This window comes from Acyrthosiphon pisum, chromosome A2 (genome assembly GCF_005508785.2).
Source record: "Acyrthosiphon pisum isolate AL4f chromosome A2, pea_aphid_22Mar2018_4r6ur, whole genome shotgun sequence".
Lineage (NCBI taxonomy): Eukaryota > Metazoa > Arthropoda > Insecta > Hemiptera > Aphididae > Acyrthosiphon > Acyrthosiphon pisum.
In genome coordinates this window covers 86735633-86745629 of record NC_042495.1, presented here as the reverse complement: position 1 = coordinate 86745629, position 9997 = coordinate 86735633, and the positions used below count along the sequence as shown (strand labels likewise).

The 9997-nt window shown below is 29.9% G+C and overlaps 2 protein-coding genes across 2 annotated transcripts; one reads left to right on the top strand and one right to left on the bottom strand.

Moving 5' to 3' along the window:
- The first annotated feature begins 241 nt into the window (after positions 1–241).
- On the top strand, positions 242–5012 carry LOC100162752 (acetyl-CoA acetyltransferase, mitochondrial). The gene is made up of 10 exons (XM_001947278.5): positions 242–622; positions 694–739; positions 843–995; positions 1462–1576; positions 1644–1837; positions 1920–2124; positions 2184–2269; positions 2326–2514; positions 4517–4674; positions 4736–5012. The coding sequence occupies exons 2-10, from the start codon at positions 716–718 to the stop codon at positions 4854–4856; spliced, it is 1245 nt and encodes a 414-aa protein (XP_001947313.2). The 5' UTR covers positions 242–622; positions 694–715; the 3' UTR covers positions 4857–5012.
- A 174-nt stretch (positions 5013–5186) lies between these two features.
- LOC100169621 (alanine--tRNA ligase, mitochondrial) lies at positions 5187–9702 on the bottom strand. Its single transcript, XM_008180464.3, has 16 exons — positions 9394–9702; positions 9227–9282; positions 8927–9142; positions 8698–8871; positions 8495–8643; positions 8262–8426; positions 8055–8196; positions 7861–7988; positions 7647–7800; positions 7291–7543; positions 6799–7234; positions 6545–6735; positions 6062–6462; positions 5712–5863; positions 5464–5656; positions 5187–5404 (listed from the first exon to the last, which is right to left on the bottom strand). The coding sequence occupies exons 3-16, from the start codon at positions 9119–9121 to the stop codon at positions 5213–5215; spliced, it is 2925 nt and encodes a 974-aa protein (XP_008178686.1). The 5' UTR covers positions 9122–9142; positions 9227–9282; positions 9394–9702; the 3' UTR covers positions 5187–5212.
- Positions 9703–9997: the final 295 nt, after the last annotated feature.

Sequence of the window (9997 nt, the reverse complement as noted above, 5' to 3'; positions counted from 1 at the left end):
AATGCGTAATCGTACAAGCTATAAAATCTAAAGACGGTCAAGCTTCAAAATAATTCATATATTTTCCAAAAAACGCAAAAAACATGAATAATTCCTATACTACGCAGTACTCGGTTTAAAGTAGCAACCGTAGCGTACGCAGCTTGTCATCTGGGACGTCATCTGAAGCACAGAACAATCATTACTATCACGTATCACTGCACTTTGTGCAAAAAACTCGCATAGTGCAGTAATGAGTAACTAGGAACACAAAATTATATAGTGATTTAGTGCACACTGCTAGAACAGCTGGTGGAACAAAAAAGTTTAGATTAACCAAGTATCAACCTGTTAATACAACAAGTTAACGTGATAGTAATTTTTATTTTAGTGACTAGTTTGAACTTTTGATCTTTACCACTGTCGACTGTTCAGTGATCTTTACACTTTGAGATGTTCTATCAAGAAATAATCATAATTTGTTTTTAGTTTCAGCTATTCATTAGCCTGCTGGTCAGCTATTACTATTGTTATTAGCTTGTGTAATAGCGATCAGCGAAAGGAATCTTCGAAATTTTTTTATTGAAATCTGATATTTTGAAGTTGGATAGGGAAATAATTTAATAATATACAAAGTTAAACTGTAAGTAAAAATATTTATCTCTATTAAGAGTTAATAACTATAACACATTTTAACTAATTTATTTTGTATAGTGTTAACAATAAAACCATTATCATGATGAGATTTAAAACAGGAAAGGTAATATGTTAAGCTAAGCTCTTCAAATATATAATTACAGACTCAATATTTGAGATATAATGAATTTACTTTTATGATTTTTAATAAAATATTATTTCAATAGTGCCTAATAAAAACTTATACCCAACGATCTTTATCAACAACCTCGAATATGAGAGATGTTTTTATTGTCAGTGCTACTAGAACTCCAATTGGTTCTTTTGGTGGATCATTGAAGAGTCTTTCTGCTACTAAACTGGGTGCTATAGCTATACAGGTGAGTACATGGTATTTTAAATACTAGTTTGGACGATGATTCATAAAATTAATATTTGTTTCAATACAAGTTTTTATTACTTCATTTATTTTAATAGCATAAAATAGGAACTTGGAATTCTAGAATTTTTGAAACTAAAAGTAATACTTACACACATTTTAGACTAAAATTTATAAGAGACGGATACATTAAAGACCATTAAAAAAAAACAAAAGTGCATAACTGCACAGGGTAATTTTCATTTATTTCAAGAAATGAACAATTTTCATATCAAAAAATTGTAGTATAATAGTTAATTACTGAGTGATCTTAGGATAATCAATTAATGTTAAGTATTTAAATTTATATTTTTAGTGAAATGAATGACTAATTTTTATAATTGCACATTTATTGACTTTTATGATTTATGGTATTGTTAATTGAAAACTGTTGAATCAATTAAACATTAACTTTATTTTTGCAAAAGGCTGCCGTTGAGCGATCTGGAATTTCAAAAGATGAAATTCAGGAAGTTTTTATGGGAAATGTATGTCAAGGTGGTGTTGGACAAGCGCCAGCAAGACAAGCAGCAATATTTGCTGGTGAATTAGTGAATAATAATATAACTATGCTTAAACATTTTAACAAATTACTATAATCAATTCATAGGATTACCTAAATCAACTATATGTACCACAATAAATAAAGTCTGTGCTTCCGGAATGAAGTCGATCATGTTGGCTTCTCAGAGTCTGATATGTGGTCATCAACAAATAGTAGTTGCCGGTGGCATGGAATCTATGTCCAATGTACCATTTTATCTAGCTAGAGGAGAAACAAAATATGGCGGTGTGAATTTATCTGTCTGTTTATTATTTATATACGTTTAACATTCTTACAAATATAATAATGTTAATATTTTTTTTTTTTTCATTATACTATTAGGACGGAATTGTGTTTGATGGCTTAACTGATGTATACAATAAAGTTCACATGGGCAGTTGTGCCGAAAATACAGCTAAACAATGTGGCATAAGTAGAATACAGCAAGATGATTTTGCTTTAAGCAGTTACAAAAAAAGTGCTGATGCGTGGAAACAAGGACACTTTGCTCAAGAAATTGTTCCAGTCAATGTTCCTCAAAAAAGAGGTATCAAGTGTCTTTTTTTAATGTAAACTAATGACTAAAACTAATTCAAATATTTAAAGGTAAACCTGATATTGTTGTGTCCGAAGATGAAGAATTCAAAAGAATAGATTTCGAAAAGTTCAAAAAATTAAATACGGTTTTTCAAGTAAATATTACCATCCTTTTTTTTATACATATATATATATATATATATTTTTTTAGAAAGAAAATGGAACTGTTACTGCTGGAAATGCATCAACGATTAATGATGGAGCTGCAGCTTTAGTTTTGACAAATGAAAATGTTGTAAAAGAATTAAATTTAAAACCTTTAGCTAGAGTAGTTGCATTTCAAGATGGTGCTACTGATCCTATTGATTTTCCTATTGCTCCAGCATTTGCTATACCCAAAGTATGTATTATTACTTTTTTAAAGTGTACTTTAATTATTATTATGGGAAACAGAATGTCTTTCTCCTCGGCAGCATCACTCTCTGGGAAAACGACTGTCTAGACCAGGGGTGGCCAAACTTTTTTTGATTGAGTTCTACAGAGGGAATATTTTTTCTTTCAGAATTGCCTAATGTAAAAGAATGTTTTTTATTAAAAATAAACATACTTAAATATAATTAAATAAAAGTGTTTAGTTTAGAAATAAGTGTTTCACATTAAATTTCCAAATAATTTTAAAATGTATCAGCATTATACTGTTGATGTATAAGCGTTTCGTTGTATATCTTAGTCAGTTATGAGGACGTCACACCCCCATATTGTGTTGTCTCCGACATAGACAAAACGTTTTTACGCAGTAGAACTCGCACAATTTTAGTGTTAGCAAATACAAAACACCTATTACAAGATTAAAATATGACAATATTTTGGAGGGCAAGACAGCGAGTTTTTTAAAGTTAATGGTCATCACAAAATGTTAAAATTTTCTCTATTTCTAAACGATATAATGATCATTATATTGGGTATAATGGTAAAAATGCACCGTCTTGCCCTCAGAAATATTGTCACAGTTCAATTTTATAATAAACCCTGTTCAAAATAAGAAGCCACCAGATTTACGTACCAAAACCAGTTTTTCCAAAACAGGTTAATCCAAAATATGTATTTAATAACTGTATCTACTAAATGACAAATGTATAACAATAATTAATAAATTCTAACAAGGTGGAACAACTTAGAAATCGTTAAAGATTGATCAGTCTATCTCGATCGACTGTTTGGCCACCACTGGTCTAGACCACTGACTGGCAGTTCCCAAAGTTTTTTCAGGGTGCCCTTTCCTAAGCCATTAATAAATAATGACTAATCATAGAAATAGATAACAATAAATAAAAACCAGAACATTTTTTTATGGATAAATGGAAATATTTATTTTATTATAATTATATATGTAGGTATTTTAGAAATTCATATTAATTGTTTTAAGATTTATAGATTTATTTTTAGATGTTAAATTAATGGGATGGATGAGTGAGCTTGCATATCACTGCACATTTTTTCAAATCTCGGAATCAAACTTACTCTGTCTCATAAAAATAATTATCACATTTTGAGCATAGCGACTGACACCTATGGCCGCCATTCACTTTATAGCATATTTACTAATTACTCATAAACGTTTAAATGTTGTATTCGAGGAAACATTTGTTAACAAGGTGGGGGAAATTTTTCTTCTGCCCTGCTCAGTGGTCAGTAGCTATGCCCAAATATTGATTTTTCAATTTAGAAGACAATGTAGACGCTCACAGCCACTCATTTCCTTTTCCACAATAGATTTTTATTTAATATTTGATTTTTTAGCTAAGCTACTACTAATAACTTAACTTTGCAAAAATAACAAGTCAAAAATGGAATTAAAATATGTTGAGTCTTAGAAGGGGATATTCATCTTTTATTAAAATCAAAAATTTGGCCAATTTCTTACAGCCAAATTATTGTCGCTAAACAACTCTATCAGACATTCTTCTGGATCCTGTTGTCACTAATCACTAATGTGTGCTGCGGTCAAGCATCGTCTGGAATAGCAAGCTCCCAGTTAGGTGACCACTGACCATTCGGATTCTTTGCGATGAATCCTTGCCCTACATTGTTCCAACAGTAATACCCCACACAAACTCAATGTTGCTTAGTCAAAAAAAAAAAAAAACACTCCTTTGTTGAAATAATTTCAGATGGAGTTGAATGAATATTGAATCTATTCAAATTTACCCACTCTGGAACCGCTAGTCTAGACTCTAGAGAAAGATACTGTCATTCTGACATTCCTCCCTACTCCCCCCCACTAACTAGACTGAAACCTATAGAGTGCTTAACTATTCATTTTTCCAAATATAAAGCAACATGCTAAGGTAAAAAAAAATATTATCATTATTAATAATTTGAATTTATTAATTTAATTCTAGTTGTTAAGCAAAAGTGGTATATCGAAAGATGACATTGCGTTGTGGGAAATAAATGAAGCTTTCAGTGTAGTGGTTTTAGCTAATATAATGAAATTAAATCTCGATCCATCTAAAATCAATGTACATGGTGGAGCTGTTAGCTTAGGTCATCCAATAGGGTAAATATGTCACTTTACGATGTACATAATTTAATAAATTGTATCAAATAATTTTTTTTAGGATGTCTGGTGCCAGGATTGTGGTGCACTTGGCTTATGCATTAAAACCAGGACAAAAGGGTGTAGCTTCTATTTGTAATGGTGGTGGTGGAGCATCATCAATTCTAATTGAACGATTATAATTCATAAGAAGTATTTTTACTTCATTCACAAATATTATTATTTAATATTTAATTATTGCAGCATAGTTATGAGTTAAGACTGCAATTACTTATCTTATAATTTATGTATTTAAATCAAATTATTATTATATTTTATTATAGTTATACAACTATTCATTTATTTAAATCAGTTTGACAGTGGCTTGGCGCGGCACAGTGGCTGAAATCAATCACTAGCCACACATACACATGTTCCTAACCGACCATCCCAACCCTACTGTACCAACTCTACCAATCTACATGCTAATGGCCTCAGTCATCAAAGCCTTAAACATAATAAAAAAAAAAAAATCACTGAAGTATTAGTTTAATCTTTTTCATACATTACTAAAATAGTTTTTTTTTACATCTCGAATCACATTATCTATAAGCTTTAATGCCATATATTTATCTACTTGTTTAACTTTAAATTCAGTAGCTTTGAACTGGATTTTGTTTTTAAATTTAATTGGTTTAATATCAAATTTGTTCCAAAAATTGTTTAACCAATTTACATCCTCTGGGTGTTCCTACAACAAAATATTATTAAAACAATCTGTTCATTCTGTTCCTCAATTATGTGATATACCTTTGGAATGCGTAAGTATACATGGATGTGCTCTTTATTGTAAGCTAAAAATAAACAAGGTATTTCACCACATATATGTATGACATTTTCAAAATCATAACAATTGTCATTAAGGTAGGCAACATCACAGTCTACATAACCCACAGCATAATTATCTTTGCATAATATTTTTACTGCATCACCTAATATTTGCCTAAATACAATAGATCAGTAAATTTCAATACAATCATAACATTAAAATTACTTACATCTTTTTTTCTTTTGTTAATTTCTGAATTTTTCTTTCAATAGCAAAGATTTTCTTATTTATTTGAATTTGAACTTTCAATGGTATATAGTTTTGAGAAATACTTTTCAGTTCTGATTTTAATTGGTTCATATTATCCATCAACAAATTTACCTTAAGTTTAAAATGTTTGAAAATATTGATTAAAATAGTAAAATCTCATTAATATGTTTCCACTTAAAAGGTGATATCAAAATATTATATAAATTGGGTGCAGTCATTAGAATTTGTCAAAAAATGATATACATTTTTATTTTTTTTACTGTCCTATGATTTTCATCTTAAGCCATTTAACTGTAATGAATGATTTACCTTTGTTGGAGAAATATTATTTAAATTAGTTGAATTCACCAAATCTTCAACAAAATTTGATTTTCCCAATAATTGTTGACCAAAAACTCTCGCATTTGTACACAGTGGGCCAGTTACTGCCATTATCGTACATTCATTAATGTTACATTTATATTGGACTATACAAAAATCAATCACATCTAAAGTATTTTGTACATGTGTACCACAACATGCTTCTCTTGATATATATGAATCATCAACATTGCTGTACATATCTATTAAATGTACTTCGTCTGGATACACTTCTCCAGGAAGTAATGTGACATTAATTTGGTTTAAATCATTAGATGTCACTGTTGTTCTTTTAACAGACACTGCAGATTGTATTACACTTTTAACTTTTTCTTCTATCACTAAGGCATCTGTACAATTAACATAAGAATAATATATAATGATTAATCACAACAAACTATAAAATCAAATATCTTGTTAACATTAGTTTACCTTTTGGTGAAAACGTTTGACCAAAGAGTGCAAATGTGAATGACATAAAATCTTTTTTGACACAACTTGACAATTGAGTAGTAACAACCAAATATAAGTTTAAAACAGAATTTAATATATGAACTGACGAGTGAGCTCGCATTAGACCAAGTCTATTGTTTGAATCAACTTGAACATGTAATTCATTTTCACTGAAAATGTATTCACAAATATAATATTAACTTTTGAAACGGCAATGTAAAAATAAAAAGTACCTTAATAATATGGGCCAATCTCTTGAATTAATATGATGCAACACAACACCATTTTCTTCAATTTTGTCTACGCCAATAACATCAAACACTTTTCCATTGTTAGTTTTAACTATACCTATATCATTTTGTTGTCCACCAGCTTTACAATAGAAGGACGTTTTATCCAACACTAACGAAACCAGATCTCCTTGCTGTTTAATATCAGGCTCAGTCACAATGTTACCATTAATATCGACAATTGCTAGAAGCTTAGCAATAAGTACTGGTGATAAATATGATTCATTATTATGGCGAATAACTTCATACTTGAAACTGTCATCAGTTTTAGGTATATTTCCTGTCATGTAAATATTTGATTTTCTTTCAGTATGTTTAATGGTTTTTGTTTGCAATTTTTTTAATTTTTCATAAAGTTCATTCCAATTCACTGGTTTTCCTAGAATATGAAAAAATTATATTAAATTAATAATAATAAAGACAATAATAATTTACCCATAACTTCAGCTAGCCTTCCAATTGTTTTCTTTTCAAGACCAAATGCATCATACAATGTAAATGCTGGTATATTGCTCATATTTTTATGTTTAATCAAGTAATTGCAAGCTGGCACAAATCCAGTACATTCTTCATATGGATCAAAACTTTTTAACATTGGACATTCCTCAACCATAATTTTCCAATCTTTGGAAACAGACATTCTTAGTTTGTTAAATATAGCGTATTCGTGTTTAATTAAATGTTTGACCTTAAAGTGAATACTGTTATTTAATATTATACTTAAGATTATATAGAAAATTTAAATTTCCCTTCTTATAGATTAAAGAATATTATAATAACTGTAATATAACCTTTTCATTGTTTTTAATCAGCTCTGGATACACATTACCAAGACTATTTGAAACTTCATTAGCTATATCACAAATCAAAGTATAGCCGGGCTGAATTTTAAAATTTGTTTCAGCCAATATGAATGACTTTCTTATAAGTCTTCTCAATTTATGACTGAAATACAAAAAACAATTTAATTAACAATTCAAAACTTGAAATTATTAAAGAAACAACTTTTGACTAGGTAACATATTATCCGAGAGTGCAACAGTAATCATTCGCCCATGGTCTGCTAAAACTCGATAGTAAGTATCCAAACTTGTGCCGTCATATAATCCTGTGTACTTTGATATTCTGCATGCCTAGTAATATAATAATATTTAAAAATTAAAAATGTTTTAGTTTTGTTAGTTGTATTAATTTCTTACATTAAATATAATGTTGAAAATAGAAGAAAATAAATCTGTATCGTAAGTAGATGTTTTATCTTGCAACACCATTGTCAAGCGTTCCAATCCCATTCCAGTATCTATGAAATAATTTGGTAACTTGCGCATAGTATTTTTTTCTCTACATAAAATCTAATTCATTAACGGTTAACTTGAAATCAATTTTAATGAAAAAGAAAAAACTACCGAGAATATTGTATGAAAACAATGTTCCAAAGTTCAATAAGATTTTTTCCACCAGAAGGAGGATAATCAATGTGTATTTCTGTACAAGGTCCACATGGTCCTGTTTCTCCCATTTCCCAAAAATTATCATTTACTCCATTCATAACAATATGATCATCATTTACACTGTAAAAATACGTAAATATTAAATAATGTCAAGATTTTTAGTTTATAGGTAAATGAACAATATTTACCCAATATTTTTCCATATCTGAAGAGTTTCATTATCAGATTCTACGTCAAGTGTTCTATCACCATTAAATACGGTACAATATAATTGCTCAGTGGGTATGTTAAAAGGCGGCAAAGTCAATAAATTCCAAGCCAGATGACATGCTTCTGCCTTTAAAAATAAAGTTTTACAGATTTGCCAAACACAATTTAAATTAATTTCAACCTTGCCATAGTGTCCAAAAGACCAGTTTCCAAGCATTTCAAAGAATGTATGATGGTAACCATCAGAACCAACAATATCCAAATCATTGTGTTTACCACCAACCCTTATACACTTTTGACTATTGGCAACACAATTGGCTGCTAATGTTCTTTGGCCCAGTAACACACTCTTAAACTAATACAAAAAAAAATCATCAATACATTTTTCTGTAAAATTATGATATACTTACCTGACACATGCCAGCATTTACAAAGGCTATTGTAGGATCATTGTATGGCACTACTGGACTAGATTTAATGTACTTATGATCATTCTCTTTCACAAAATAATCAATGAATCGTTTACGTATTTCATTTGAAGACAAAAATGACCTAAAACGTTTCCTGTTATCAACATTCAATGGTTTCAATTTAAACTTAATCATTTTTTTATTTCTTCTAAATATCTGTAAGAAAAACAAATACTCCGGTAATTATGCATTTTCATATTATATTATATGGTATAATTATTTAAACAAGTACATTCTTACATGTATAAATAAAAACTGCAGATAGCATCACAGATTAACACCGTTATTCTACATTTCTGTGGAAGATGCCAGACAAATATTTTAGTAAATTGTAAACTTGTAAGTAATAACAATTTCAAAACTGAACGAGAGAACCAGAAAACCAGATGTATTTATGTAATTATTACCTTATGTATGAGCAGACGTGAGATCTAGAGAGCCTCTTATAGCCTCAAGCCCTCTTATAATATATGCTATGTCTATTGCTCCCGAAGTCCGGTTCCGTTACTTTATAGGTACCATGATAAAGGATAAATATACTTTATCATGGGTAGGTACTAGCGAGTTGGGGCCAATCCTAGATCATAATTATTAAACTAAGGACCAATAATTCACAAATTTTTCCTATTCTGGCAATGGGCTATGAGTGTAGATAATAATGATGATAATATTATATTATTATCTGTAACCATGATACGGTTCCGGATAGCGTGGCTCTACATAGCAAGTGCCCTAGCGTGGCGTGCTCTATTGGCGATTGAAATTGATAACATGTAACGGGGACGCTGTGTATCATATTACATGTTCCCCGTTACAGATCCACCCCCCGCCGGTCTGTTAATTGATAAGCTTTCAATCGCCAATTCGCCGGGTAAAACAGATAAGGTTCTTCATGAAAGAGAAACTAGAAAGCGATGCAGTCGTGGCGCCGTATTAGAGTGCCTTGATAGAGATTTCGTAAATCGCTAAAAATAAGGCAAAATATTTTGAAAATGTTATGTTGTATAAATA